The sequence below is a fragment of the Lagopus leucura genome, unplaced genomic scaffold, assembly GCF_019238085.1.
Source record: "Lagopus leucura isolate 7727_CA_CO unplaced genomic scaffold, USGS_WTPT01 Super-Scaffold_760, whole genome shotgun sequence".
NCBI classification, from domain to species: Eukaryota; Metazoa; Chordata; class Aves; order Galliformes; family Phasianidae; genus Lagopus; species Lagopus leucura.
The window spans coordinates 7,563,662-7,578,223 of NW_024962257.1; the positions used below are offsets into that span (position 1 = coordinate 7,563,662).

General features: G+C 38.9%; 1 protein-coding gene across 4 annotated transcripts in view; it reads left to right on the forward strand.

Annotated features, from left to right (window-relative positions):
- ABCC1 (ATP binding cassette subfamily C member 1) overlaps positions 1-14,562 on the forward strand; it is a 46,316-nt gene that overhangs the window by 18,223 nt on the left and 13,531 nt on the right. For all 4 annotated transcript variants that reach the window (XM_042864082.1, XM_042864085.1, XM_042864083.1 and 1 more), the window contains exons 8-19: positions 1,251-1,478; positions 2,161-2,338; positions 3,066-3,227; positions 3,427-3,519; positions 4,225-4,428; positions 6,810-6,956; positions 7,323-7,410; positions 9,052-9,121; positions 9,819-9,945; positions 11,000-11,176; positions 12,202-12,369; positions 12,740-12,917. In XM_042864082.1, the coding sequence (XP_042720016.1) occupies positions 1,251-1,478; positions 2,161-2,338; positions 3,066-3,227; positions 3,427-3,519; positions 4,225-4,428; positions 6,810-6,956; positions 7,323-7,410; positions 9,052-9,121; positions 9,819-9,945; positions 11,000-11,176; positions 12,202-12,369; positions 12,740-12,917 (1,820 nt within the window). The remainder of the gene's footprint in view (positions 1-1,250; positions 1,479-2,160; positions 2,339-3,065; positions 3,228-3,426; positions 3,520-4,224; positions 4,429-6,809; positions 6,957-7,322; positions 7,411-9,051; positions 9,122-9,818; positions 9,946-10,999; positions 11,177-12,201; positions 12,370-12,739; positions 12,918-14,562) is intronic.

The window sequence follows — 14,562 nt, forward strand, 5'->3', positions numbered from 1 at the left end:
TGGAGAATACTAGGGAAGGTAAGGCATACTGGTGCTCAGAAACCATGCTGGAAGGATCTGGGTGTTGCTGTAGTAGGGAGGCCATCCAGGGTCTAGGATAGATGAGTGTTATGAAGGATATGATAGTTCCTCTGAGATGTAAGGGTTCAGAAACTCAAGTTACTTGGCACTTGCTTAGAAGTGTTTGTCACGTATTACTGAATCTGCTTCGGCAAGGCTCAAAGTGGCAACTCCGTATTTGTCCTTAAATGCATACAGGATAGAAAACAAATTGGATTGTGTTTCTTTTTCAAGAGGAGTTGCACCAAGTTTTGCATGAGACCTTCATGTTCTAAAGCTGATTACTGTAAGTTTTAATGTATAGGAGTTTTTAATCCCCCTGGGAGGGAATGTTTTCTCACAAACTTCAACCATGTAATACAGGAGCTTGAGCTCCCTCTATAGTTAGTGAAGCCTCAGGAGTTCAGGGTGTAAACTGAGAAGCTGCTTTCTTTCCTTTGACCATATAGGGAGCTTGAGCACCTAAACAAGATGTCTAAAATTAGAAAGACTGCATGCCTGTAGTTTCCATTCTACTTTCATCATCTCTTACTTCATCAAATAGAAGTACCTTTTCATTGAAGGAAGAATACTTGCTTGTTTCCATAGTGTATTTTTACATATAGCTTGTCCTCAGAAGTTCGGAAGTATGTAGTTTAACATAAGCCAGGTGTTTGGAATGGGTGTATTCAGCTCACTGGGGATGACGACATAAATCTGACTGCAGAATTTTAACCCCTGTGGTACAATGAGGCCTTGATTTTGATGAAAGTTCAGTATACTGAATTCTAGAATAATAATAACACTTTTTTAATGAGTTTAATGCAGATTACAGCCCTGTTCCTCATTCCCCTATAGTGCTATAGGAAAGATTGACCAGGAATGTTATCTACCCATATGAGGAAGATCATTTCTGAATGCCTGTTCATCTAGCTATGGCAATGTAATTAAAAAGGTGGTTGATTGGCAATAAAACCTGGTTACACTATTAAGAACTGTGGTGTATGGCTGTGTGTGTTGCTGGACACTTGCTGTTGCTAAAGTGAAGAATGATGCAAGAGGCACAGGCCGGTGAGTTGGCTAGGATCAGAAGCTAAACAGCCTAGCTGAAATAAGTGTCTCATTTGTATACTGTGTGTTTTTCCATTTGGCTTTATACTTGTATAAAGGTTGCATTGTGTACCTTCAATATGTTATAACTCTTATTTCAGGCAACCTTTGAACATGCTATACTCAGCCAAAAAGCAACAAAAATCAAGTGATTCCAATGGTGAAGTGACGGAGGAGGCTGAAGCTTTGATTATAAAACCATCCCAAAGGAGCTCTGAGGCATCTTTATCCAAGGTGTTATATAAAACTTTTGGACCATATTTTCTCATGAGCTTCCTGTTTAAAGCAGCGCATGATCTCTTGATGTTTGCAGGCCCAGAGATTTTGAAGTAAGACCTGTTTACTTTATTATTGAATTAAAAGTAAGCAGACAGGTTTCTGAGTACGCTGATATTTCAGTCAGTTACCAAACTGTTTTGCCTGCAGCTGGATCAGTCGGGTGCAGCTATCATCCAAATTGTCATGCACGCAGATTACTTTGATCCATTGGTTTTCAAATTATAACATCACGTATCAAATGTTTGATGTTATTTGGTTCCACCATGAAGAAAGTGTGGCAAAAGCATAACCAGCAATTACAGGAGAGTGTATTTGTTTCTTACCAGTGATGACTGTGGAAGTCAGAAGTCTAAAGGTTTTTATAACCACAAGTCACAATATGTGTTGCAACACTGGGCAAAAGCAGTAGGAGAGATTGTATTACTTTGAGGTGAGAGGTAGTAAAACAACTTTAAGTAGCTGCATGTTTGCTGGAGGAAATATAAAACTTTTCACTCAGGGAACGCTGTACATGTAAAATGTGAAGTTTTTGTTTTAAAGGAGTACATTGTTAGCAGTGAGTACTAGTATAAAATTGTGTCCTGTTGCTGAGAAGTTAGTTTAAGTGTTTTATTTAAGTTTTGCACTTTGGGTACTTGCATGGCCCACAAAATGTTTGGAATAATCGTATTGTAACCTTGAAACTTCCTTTTGAGTTGCATAAGTCAAGAATGCTAATTCTTCTCTCCACAGATTGCTAATCAACTTCGTAAATAACAAAAGTGCCCCAAACTGGCAAGGCTACTTTTATACAGGGCTGCTGTTTGTTTGTTCATGTCTTCAGACATTGATTCTTCATCAGTATTTTCATATTTGTTTTGTAACTGGAATGAGGCTCAAAACAGCTATTGTTGGGGTAATCTATCGAAAGGTAGGTGCTTCCTCTCAGTATATATCTCCAGTGACTTTGTGAGTGCACTGTTTAAGTCTGAGTAACTCAAGTAGTTTGGAATCAGCCCAGCAGAATCTCCTAACTCTTAATAGAAGTAAAAGAGTATCTGACTTATAAATACAAAGATTGGAAATGAAATAATTTTGAGAATAATTAGTTGAAGTTCTGGTGCCCTTTTCTTCCCACTGGCAAAGAAGAAACTTTGTCACATTTAAATTTGGGGTCAAACTGCTTCAGCTTGTACAAAAATAAAGATACATCCACATTCTATGATTTTGTGATTTACACTTTCATCTGTGAATTAACAGACAGCACTACCTCATCTTGGAGTAAGCTGGAACGTTTTAGAAGGCTCTGGATTGGTTGCTCTATGTGAGAAAAATGTGTGACAAGAAGCGAGGGTTCCACTTTTTAGAGTTAAAAAGGGAAGCAAGCAACCTTCCTGCCCCTACAAGCAATAAAAACACCAACCAACCCTAACCACAAATACCTGCTTGCTATTTTTAATTCAACCCAAATGCTTCCATCAATTTGCATTACATGTGCAAAGTAGAATATTGAAGCATGAAAAGAATTGCTTGTAATTATAAAGTTAGTTGCTTTGTAAAGCAGTTACGTTTTAGAGGACAAAAAGCAAATAAGTAGACCTTTTTCATGATGTATGATTTTTATTTTTATTTTCTTTATTTTAAAAATCTGCACCCAGGCTCTTGTTATCACAAATTCTGCCAGAAAGACTTCTACTGTGGGTGAAATTGTGAATCTAATGTCTGTGGATGCTCAGAGATTCATGGACTTGGCTACATATATAAACATGATCTGGTCTGCACCTCTTCAGGTGATACTAGCACTGTACTTACTGTGGCAGGTGAGCATTGTGTTTCTTGTTTCCTGCATGACTGCAGAGAGCTGTTGCTCAGGCCAGTGGAGCACTTAGAGCAAAATAGAGCAAATGCTGTTCAGAAAACTTTCAGAGCTAGTTTTGTCACTGTCAATAAGTGTTTGACTCAAGATCTTAAATACTTATTGAAAACTCTTTTGTTACAACCAGATGTTTTTCTCTTCAGAATTTAGGTCCTTCTGTACTGGCAGGTGTTGCTGTCATGATTCTTCTGGTTCCTGTGAATGCTGTGATGGCAATGAAAACAAAAACGTATCAGGTAAGAAACTTCTGTGTATGTAACAATGATTTTAAGAAACATGTACTACTGTGACTTGTTTCTACAAATCTACTATGTTCTTTCTGGTAAAAACTTCATTACTGTGTTAAATACATTTCCCTCAACTGTTGGTAATTTATTTGAACGAAACCTTTTAACTCTGGGTGTTCAATGAAATATCCTGCAGCATTTGGTTCCTGCATGGGACAAGTAGGAGTACACAGCCATGCTGTCACGGGTAATAGCTGTCTAGGATAACAGTCTTGGTGGAAGCCTGCAAACTGCGCTGGGTGCTGAGTCAGAACATCGGTTCAGGTTTCACTCAGCCCTTGTTAAAATATTTTCTTTGCAGATCTTATTCTCCTAATGTTCTGTCGTCTTACTGCTGAATAGAGAGCTTTTTGACTTAGTACACCATGAGAAAGCCACTGATAGTGCTGCAAATAAAGCAAAAACAAGTTTGGGCTGAGGTTAGATGCAAAGTAGACTTTCAGTTGTGTGAAGAATTCTTTTAATTGGTGTAAAACATTGCGGTCATTCTGCATACTTGCTTGTTAAGATTGTGTCTCAGATTTCTTGCTTGGAAGTTCGTAAGCTTTTGATGATAATGAGGCAAATTTCATCATTGCAAAATAGAAGTTAAAACCTTTGTGGTTCTGCCAAGTACTGTGCTTTGCTAATTATTCATTGCACTGTTGTTTTCAGGTGGCACAGATGAAGAGCAAAGACAACAGAATTAAGCTGATGAATGAAATTCTTAATGGGATTAAAGTTCTAAAACTTTATGCTTGGGAATTAGCCTTTAGAGAAAAGGTACTGGAGATCAGACAGAAAGAGCTCAAAGTCCTAAAAAAATCTGCTTACCTTGCTGCAGTGGGTACCTTCACTTGGGTTTGTGCTCCTTTTTTGGTAAGTGAAACAAATTTGTAGGCCTGTTCTTCTCTTTTGGGTCATATTTTCCAAAACAGTGTTTGAGAACTTTTTTTTTTTTTTTTTAATGAATGGAAAAGTGGGAATTACCTCTGCAGTAGTGGGAAACTGGACTCTTTTGTCTTCAGTTCCCTGGGAAAAGGCGTTTCTGTTTTACGTGGGTCTTAATAACATGCATGTTGAATGCATCTAGAAGTTGATGACGGTTATTTAAAAATAAAAACCTCTTGTCTTCCCTTACCGTTTTTACTGCTATACTCAAGGGACATAAGACTAAAAGTACTGTCAGATTAAGAAGATTACTGTGTGCACAGCACCCTCCAGCTGGTAGTTGTGGCTGACAGCAGAGAGAAACTTCCTTATTTCAGTGTGTTTCTGGAAGCAGCAGGTCCTTGGTCAATTGGAGCAGTGCACAAGAAGCGTGCCTCTGGCCTGGGTTCTCCCCACATCTATTTAAAAGCAATGTGGAGGTAAAGCTATTGCAAAGCCTAGGACTGCATTAAATTCTTATTATTAAAAATATTTTCGGTATGTGAAACATCTCTGCTGTGTCTGTGGTTAGCTTACATTCAAACTAATGAACGGGAGAGAGGAGTGAGATCACATCAAAATTGCTTCAGACCCTATTAGAACAATGGGGCATTGCTCTTCTGCATAGAGGCAAGTAGAAGCCATTACTACATTAGGATAAAATATGTACTGTTCCAGTTGAAGGTGTTTAAATGTACTTTCCAGTCTCAAATTCCTTCCCTTCAAGCATTCAGTGTTTATATTATTTTCTGGGCATGATGAAAGGCAGAAGAAGCAGTGCCCTGGATAGGAAACATAAGCTGCATTCTTTAGCAAATGCTTTCCTATAACAAGTCTGAGATGGTTTTAATATAAATATATTATTAAATGAAGTTTCTAAATAAAACTATGCAGGTGGACTCCTTCATGCTGCTCTGCAGAATCTGGGAAAACAAATTCCCCTGATGAGCAGCTTTGTTTCAGTACATGTTGTGTTTGTGGCAATAGGCCTGAACCTCAAGGGGTTTGCCACTGTTGCAAGGCTGCCGTTTAGTGTGCTGTTTCCTAGATCTTTATTGGTGGTAAATGTTCTTCTGTGAACTTCTGATTAAAGAATTACGCGCATGCCTACTTGAAAGCACTTCTGAAATGCAAAATACTTTTCTCTTCTACTTTCTCTTCTACTTCTCCTGTTTCAATGGCTGGGGCTCTTCACCACATTGTTTAATAATGCTGTCAGGAAGCTATTCATTGTGCAGTATCTCCCACAGTGCTGTCTGTGCTGATAAAGTTCTATTTCAGACTAGTTGCTGGCAACACAGGAGTGCAGACATGCTGCTTCTGAAGTTATTCTTTGGGTCCTGTCATGTTTTTGTTCTCTGTGGGAGGGCTTTCTTGCTGGGATACGATTGTCCAAACTTAGGGCTGTACAAACAAACTACTGGACCAGGCACAGCTGAGTCAGCCACTGTAAGATGGACGAGGCTTGTCTTCACAGCAGTCAGGTTTTAAACATAAATTAGCTAATTAGTTCACGCCTTGTAGGAGAGAGGTTATCAGTGGTTAAACAACCTTGTTTTGCTGTGTCAGTTTCTTGTTATATACAGAGGTGTGAGTGTTGTCGTCATGAAAGGAAACAGTAAGAGGAATAGGCATATTGTGATTGGGAAGGATTGTGCTGTTTTTCTTTGGCTTAACTTAGTTTGCTTTAGTTTTATTATAATTTAATCAACATAATTTTGAAGAATGTAGATATGTATGGCTTTTATTTGTATATCTTGATGATAATGATTTATTGTCATTTTCTTGTTCTGAATAAAAGTTAAGTTTTTCTACTGTGAACTGTTGAGGTAATTCTTGCAACGCAGTAACATTTAAGATTTCTTAGAGAATCTACCCTTGTTAAAGAGGGCTGTGCTTTGATACCTAGGGTTGTGGTGGTCCCTATGGAATATAAAATAGGCCAGCACTGGGATATTTCCAACTTTTCAGTCTATGTACATTACTCATCTAGGGTCCGTGATGGATTTAGAAGTGAAGGAGAGCAGGGACAAAGGCTAGCAATCATTCCTTTCCTTCCCTTCTCAGGTAGTGCAACCACAGGTAGCCTGGGACATCGGTGGCTTCCCCCTCACTGTGTGCAGGAAGTGAACACTGGACTCCTTCTCAGAAGTTTTCCAAGAGGCACCATTAACTTTTTTTTTTTCCCCCACAATCTATTTAAATCAAGTGTTTGTTTTGGGAGGTGCTTGCCGGAGTACAGGGTTTACCAGAATGTTGCTCTTTGATTTTAGACCTCTGGCTTAAAAAAGGTGTTGCTCTAATCATAACCATCACGCTTTGTGTTTCAGGTTGCCTTGTCCACATTTGCTGTGTATGTGAAAATAGACGAGAACAATGTCCTGGATGCTCAGAAGGCATTTGTATCCCTAGCTTTATTCAACATTCTCAGGTTTCCGTTGAACATACTTCCTATGGTTATCAGCAGCATAGTAGAAGTAAGATTTCATTCATTAACAGGCTTTTCTGTGTCACTGGTTGGAAAGAGTACAGTTGTGTGCTCAAATAACATTTGCTGGTTATGATGAAATCCAGTCATCTCAAAATAAACTTTGCATTTCCTCTATATTGAATGCTGTACAGGCAAAATTATCAATCTTGGGTGTGGCGGATGAGCGTACCTGAAATCACTCATATTTCTTGTGCTGGGAAATGCAAGCTTGACTACTCAGGAAGCTACAGGATGTTTTTAAGAAGAGGGATTAGGGGTGTCTAGTAATGATGTAATATATGCATAGTGTAAAATATTGTTCTTAAATATAATAGCAGAATATAAGGTAGTTTTGTATCTCTTTCTAATGTAGGCTAGTGTCTCCTTGAAGCGCCTTCGGGTGTTCCTGTCTCATGAAGAGTTAGATCCAGACAGCATAATCAGGGGTCCCATTACAAATGGTGAGTTTCTTTTGCTATTGAAAAAGAACTTGTGCAAGTTTCTGGTGGCTTTGCAGTGTCTCTTTTGTTTTCTGTAACAAATACATTGCACTTTGCTGGATTTCACCAATTAATTTCAGACAGTAAGCAGAGAAGGGATGTTGTAAAAATGGAAGTTGTATTGAGTTTCTATCACTTTCTCAGGTGTTATTTCTCTCCCCAGCTTTTGTGTCCAAGATACAGAATGATTGCATCCAGACACAGTGATCACTTTAAAAGAGACTTGTTAGACAGTTCATTAGACAGTTGTACTCATTTGAAAGTTAAGAGGTTGATAATGGTCCCAGAACCGAGTGTTTTGGAGAAAAGGAATTGTAAATCACTTCATTGCCTTTAAAAGAGGATGCGTAAGTCCCACTTCTGGCACGTGCCTCCACTTCATTCTGTACAAGAAGCATCACTGTGAGCTTTGCTGTATCTAGCACATATATTTGACTGCTCTGGTTATATACAGCTGTTCAGGAGGTAAATGAGCTTGAAGGGAGATTTACTGAATAGCCATTGCCCTTCATCTTGCAAGCAAAGCTTGACTTAACTGTATCAGTTATTCCTAAATGGTTTTCTACTTCCTTTTTTCAAAGACAATGAAATCTTTGTCGCTTCCTTTCATGTGGATAGCTGAGCTCTGTATCAATTCAGTCACTTGATTATCCTGTATAGATTCATCTACTTTGTTTCTTTGTTTTTTTTTCCTTTCTTCTTCCATCTTCCCTTGGGGAATATCTCCTCCCCTTTCTCAGCTGATGACCGTGAATATTTCACTCACAAATCTTTAGTGGGTTTTTAAAGCAATTTTGTCCATAACGGTTTGTAATTGTGTTCACTCAGATGTATATTTAGGCTAAGTATTTATTGTCTATTTGATTGTATTATATGTAATGTATTTGCAGTTGTTACTGTAAAAACTGATAGGTACCATTACCAGGCAACATTTGGACCCTCTGGACCTGCTCTAAAGAGAAGGGAAGGAAAAAGAAAAATGTTTCCCAGAGGTGTTGTGGATGAGAAGTCAGTCTCAAGAAGGCCAGGCTGAACCTGTCTGAGCAAGCTGTTCTAGTGGAAGCAGTTGCTGCCCGTGGTACAGAGATTTAAACAAGATGATCATTGAAGTTCCATCCAACCCAAATCATTCTGGGATTCTTGCAACACTGCTTTTGGTCAAAATTAGTTGGTATTTCATCTCTCCTGTTATTTTTGTGGTAACTTAGCCTTCCATCTGGAAGGATCGGTTCAGCTGATGTTTTTCCTTAAGGCTCAGCTCAGATCGAGGCTGCTAGCTTCTTGAACTGACTTTGCAGTGGGGTTGCTGGGTAAAGAGGGAGATGGTTGAATCTCTTACAGTTGATGTTCACATACCTCCTGGTTACTGAAGAAATGTAACTTCAGAACTTCTGACAAGGTTATGCTAATTATTCTTATGTTTATTATCCTGCTTTGAACGGAACACGAGGTTTTGGTAGGCAGTGGGTTTTTGTTCTGCTACAGAAGTAGCTATATACATTTACTTTGGTGTGCTTAAATTTTCTTCTCTGGCTTAATCCAAAACATACAGTTTAGCTGCTTGCATTCACATTTGTGTAAAATCATATTTTCTGTTATCAGCTGAAGGAAGCATTGTTGTAAAGAACGCAACATTTAGCTGGTCCAAAACAGATCCTCCTTCACTGAATAGGTAAGCATTGGTACCCTTTGTTCTACTTGGTTGTTTTTCTGCATCATAAATTATCTGTATTTAGATTAGAAAGTCTATATGAAAAAGATTTTGTTTCCTTAAAGTAACAGGAAAACAAATATATGTTTATTTTTATTTATTATGCTTATTTTGTACATTTATTTTACATATACTTATATAAATAAAAAAAGAGAGAGTAGCAAAAGGTTTAATGGAAGGGGGGAAGCCTCAGAGATGTTAAGCTCTTGCTACAGGCTGCAGGTGGGGATGAGCTCCATCTAGAGGATGCAGTTAGGTTGTTTCCTCATCCCATGTCCCTTATGTTTGCGCTATGTGCCATGCCTTCCCTGTGCTCTGTATCCTTCCTTAATTTTGGCTGCTCTTTCTTGGATCTTAAATTGCATTGTCCTTTGGGACAAGGATGCTGTTTGAGGAGCAATGATTTGCATTACATTTCTGCTAACAGAACATTTAAGAGAAAAATTGGAAGTGTTTTTTTTTTTTCTTTCTGGCTGATTACACGTGAAGATGCTATTTCCTATCTAAAAGAAAAGCTGTGTACTTTCTGAAAGAAAGGTTGTATTTTCAAATGGTTTAAGTTCTTGTGCTGTGTCAGAATTTATAGGCTGTTCAGTAGATTGTTTAACTACTGGGATATGCCAGCAAGTGAGGCTGAATTGCATGCGCTTCATTTCAGCATTAACTTCACCGTTCCCGAAGGTTCCCTGATAGCTGTTGTTGGTCAAGTTGGCTGTGGAAAGTCTTCATTGCTGTCTGCATTACTGGGGGAGATGGACAAAAAGGAAGGCTACGTGGTTGTCAAGGTGTGTGATGTTCTGACAAATTGCTCAGCTATTTGTGGGTATTGCCTGAGTGTTTCCAGATTTGCAAGTAAAACGAAGAAGACAGCCTTTCAAATGAGCACACATGTGGCCCAATTTCCTGGCAAGCCATATTTAACACTCTGTTAAGGATTAACTTCTAAATTTGTCAATTTCAGGTTTAGCCAAATAGACAGAGTAGTGGAAGTCTCAAAGATAAATTCTGTTGAGTCTTGTTGGCAGCCAGGTATGGGGGAAAGAGCCCCTATTACATGTACTCCAGGGTGAGGAGGAGCAATATTAAGTCATACCTTCTTAGACATCAAAAAGTTGCAAGGGGAAAGGGTATGCCCGTCCCCCCACACAGAGATTCCCAAACATGGGAGAAGCTGCAGTTTAATTTAAGAACAAAACAAATCTGTTGCATTTGAAAAAAAATAAAAAAAATTTTGTGTTTGATCATCTCCAAAATTGTTCTGGAAAAACCAAAGAAAGAGCTGAGCAAATGATTATTAGTGCCAAGTGAAGGTAGAACTGTGCTTCAGTGTGAATTATTTTGTAGCAGCCAAGTCTTTTCCTTTGAAGTGACATTCTTACATAAGAGCAACTTCCCCTACTTTTAGCAGAAATCTCTTGGCAGAAATGCATTTGTTAAACACTCTTACATTCCCTATTAAACTGTTTTATGGTGAACATAATTTATGGCTAGATGAAAGAGCGAAGCTGTAATGACTTTTAACATCCAGTGATTGTGTAAATATTCTCTAAACAAATGTTTCTTCTGAGTTTATGTTAGGGAGTCATGTTTTGTTTGAAGTCTTTTATTTTCCACCAGTGCACTTTGTTACATTCACTTGCAGAGAGGATTAAAAAAACCAGCATATTTTAGAAGGTGCTGCCCCAAGTGCACACATTTGTCTGTGTCGTTCCGAAGTGACCATAGGCAGTTTGTGAAATACAGAGCACTGCCAGCCTCACAAGGCCCTGCTGTGCTTTGACTTTGTGAGCACTCTTTTTGTCTTAACTACTGAATAAGGAACTTGAATTTTTTTTGCAGGGCTCTATTGCTTATGTTCCTCAGCAAGCCTGGATCCAAAATGCAACTTTAGAAGATAATATTATTTTTGGAAGAGAGATGAATGAGAGCCGGTACAAGCGTGTTATTGAGGCTTGTGCACTTCTGCCTGATTTAGAGATTCTTCCTATGGGAGACAGAACAGAAATAGGAGAAAAGGTATTTAAATGCCCACTCTAAGGCTGCTATTACTTGTAGATAAGGCCATATGACTTCTGCTTTGTAGTAAAGTTGTACTGAGTTGAAAACATTCAGAATAGAAATCCTCTAGAGTAAGAGGCAAATTTGAACACTATGTATTTCTTTAACACTCAAAGGGGGGAAATGTTTTCTCAATTACAAGTGCAAAAGCATCTTAAAAAAGCCTGTTTTTTAAAAACAGCTCTGAGTTGCCATGATCATAGAGCATAAACATTTGTGGAAATTGGAAGAGAAACTTCTAAATAACTTCAGGGGGAGTGTGTGTAGGAGAATTTGTTCAGGTTTTCTTTTTGGCTTTTGGTTGCAAAAATATATGCAGTGTGATATTTAGAAACTTGCCTAAATGTTAGAGTGCTCTGGTTTACAAGCAGTACCAAGTGTTCCTTAAACACATGGCCAGCTGTGTGGGTAGGTAACCTGCTTGGCATTTGCTAAGCTGATGCCCTCCAGAGGAGAGGAAGGGATATGCAGAGACATATGCTCTGCCTGATGGCTAGATTTAGATGGGGTGTAGCTGCCAACTGTCAGCTTCTGGTCTGGATTCAGGTAAGTGTGCAGCTTTATTTTCCTTACAAGAAGTTTGGCTTGTCAGAAGGCCAACCAAACTGTAGGGTGTGCCTGCTCAGTTTGTTTATGAGATAGGGGGAGCATTGTAGAAATAAGGCTGAGAGGAAAATTAGCCTCTGAATCCACGGCCTGTGTTTATTCCTTGCAAGATTAGTAAACAATACTTTTTTGTTTACCGGCTCCTCGTTGACAGATATAAGTTAATAGACTTCCTTCTAAGGGGATTTTGGCTGTAGTTGTTCATGTTGTAGTAGTGAATAACTTGTAATAAGTATCTTGTTTATTCAGTGCTGAAACTTCTGTGGTTTGCATAAATCTACTGCGGCTTTTCTAGTTTACAAGCACTATGCTTCTTTCACTACTGCAAGGAATCAACTTTTAGATGTAAATAAAGGATATTTTCTTATTTTCTCCAGGGTGTGAATTTGTCTGGAGGACAGAAGCAGCGAGTTAGTCTTGCTCGAGCAGTCTACTGTAATGCAGATACCTATTTATTTGATGATCCTTTATCAGCTGTTGATGCTCACGTTGGGAAGCATATTTTTGAAAAAGTTATTGGACCAAAAGGAATCTTAAAAAATAAAGTATGTAATGATGTAATAACTTGTCTTTGGGGAGCAATTTGTTTTTCTTTGCTGAGTTCAAATGATTCCAAGTTGCACAAATTTCACCTTCAGACTTGTGCTTTAAACATGGAAAAAAATAGATAATTTTTTTTTTTAGAAATCTTAAACTACTTAGTTTTTGTAATAAGAAATACTTTGGTTTCTCTAATTCAAAATTCTGGGAAGGAAAAGTCAAAAGACAAGGACAGTTGTTTTCTTTGAAATGTTGCATGCCTGTCCATAATTTTTACTGTATTATATGCAGAATTAAGGCTGTGAGAACAGAAGCTTAATCAACGTCTTTGCTAGTTTGAGATGCTAGAAAAATTTTTTTTCCTTTTCTGCCTAGACACGGGTTTTAGTAACCCACGCAGTGAACTATCTGCCTCAAATGGATACAATTCTGGTAATGACTGATGGAGAAATTTCTGAGATGGGCTCCTATCAGGAGCTGCTGAAGCAAGATGGAGCTTTTGCGGAATTCCTTCGTACTTACGCTAATGCTGAACAAAACATGGAGAGCAGTGGTAAGCTTCCAAGTAAATCCTCTTTTCAATTAACTGATATGTGACATGTTAAGGGATAAAGAAAGATAAAGTATACAGTACAGCACAAGTAACAATTCTAAATCTTTTCTACATTATCTGGACTTTACTTGAGGTGGGACAATATGGGTAGGCTGTCCCCCAACGTTCAGGTCTGTGACTCTGGTGCCGTTAAAACTGGAAGGTGTTTCAACTCAGATTTTGTGAGGATTGTCTGCACAACTTGGCTTTGGTGTGGGGAATAACGGGAGTAAAATTACTCTGAAAACTGTTGAGTCTGGATTGTTGAAGTTTTTGTTGTTGTTTTTTTTTCTTACGTAATTCTGTGGACTTAATTCCCCAAATTCTGCTTCTTGTCCTGCAGAGTTGAAATTTGCTTTATGGAAAACATATGATGTTAGCAGTATTCACATCACCATTCTTGATCTTTGTAAAAACAAGTAATATTTTGTCCTTCCTTCTACAGCTGGGAAGCAATTTATTGAATCCTGAGTTTGAAAATAAGGTAGCTTACCAGCTCAGTGTCTGTGCATCATACACTAAGTAGTAGAGCGTGTGTTTGATAATAAAAATACATGCTTCTGCTGTAGCGGCTGAGGTTTCATATCAGCAAGAAAAAGCACGGTACCTTCACAGTCACTGCTGTCTCTGAGCACAGAGCACACCCATGTTTTATGGCTGTGCTTCTTTCTAACAGTATGAAGCTGAGTTGGGCTCAAGAGCACTGCATTTGATAGATAGGATGGCTTGTACAGTGCCTGTACAATGGAATGTACAATGGGATGGATGGGTGCTTCCCTCCTTTGGCTTCTGGAAAGTGAAGAGTTAAATAGTGAGATGTGTTGGTTCTGATCTAAATGTCCTTGTGGAATCTAGATGTGAGTGTTAGTTCAGGAAGCACCTGTCTGGGTCAGGAAGTAATCTGACTTCCTCTTAAATTCATTTACCTTTTAGCAAAATTCAGCTTTTCTGTTCTCTCTGGTAAGGTAAAATCCAGCTGTATTCTCCGCCTCAAATGGCCTAAGTAAATAACTGACTCAGTGTGAGGTACACAAGGTACCAAGATGCTTAGAATCTCATGGTTCTCACTAATCTAGCCATGCTGGGTGATCATAGAATCATTAAGGTTGGAAAAGACCACTGAAAGCATCTAGTCCAACTGTCAACCCATCACATCTGCCCTCAAACCACGTCCCTCAGTGCTACATCTAAGCTTTTCTTGAACACCTCCAGGGACAGTGACTCTACCACCTCCCTGTGCAGCCTGTGCCAACGTATCACCACTCCTTCTGAAAGTAAATTTCCTGGTATCCAACCTGAACCTCCCCTGGTGCAACTTAAAGCCATTCCCTCTTGTCCTGTCAGCGTTACTTGGGAGAAGAGGCTGACCCCCAGCTCACCACAACCTCCTTTGAGGGAATGGTAGAGAGCTGTAAGGTCTCCCCTGAGCCTCTTCTCCAGACTGAATGATCCCAGGTCCTTCAGCTCCTCCCAACAGGGCTGTACTCCAGTTCCTTCACAGCTTCATTGCACTTCTTGGAGGTGCACCTATGTGGTCAAAAGTTGTCACTCTTAAAACATGATGATACGCACCTTCATTGCTAAGAACAGGGAGTCTCTAAGCTTC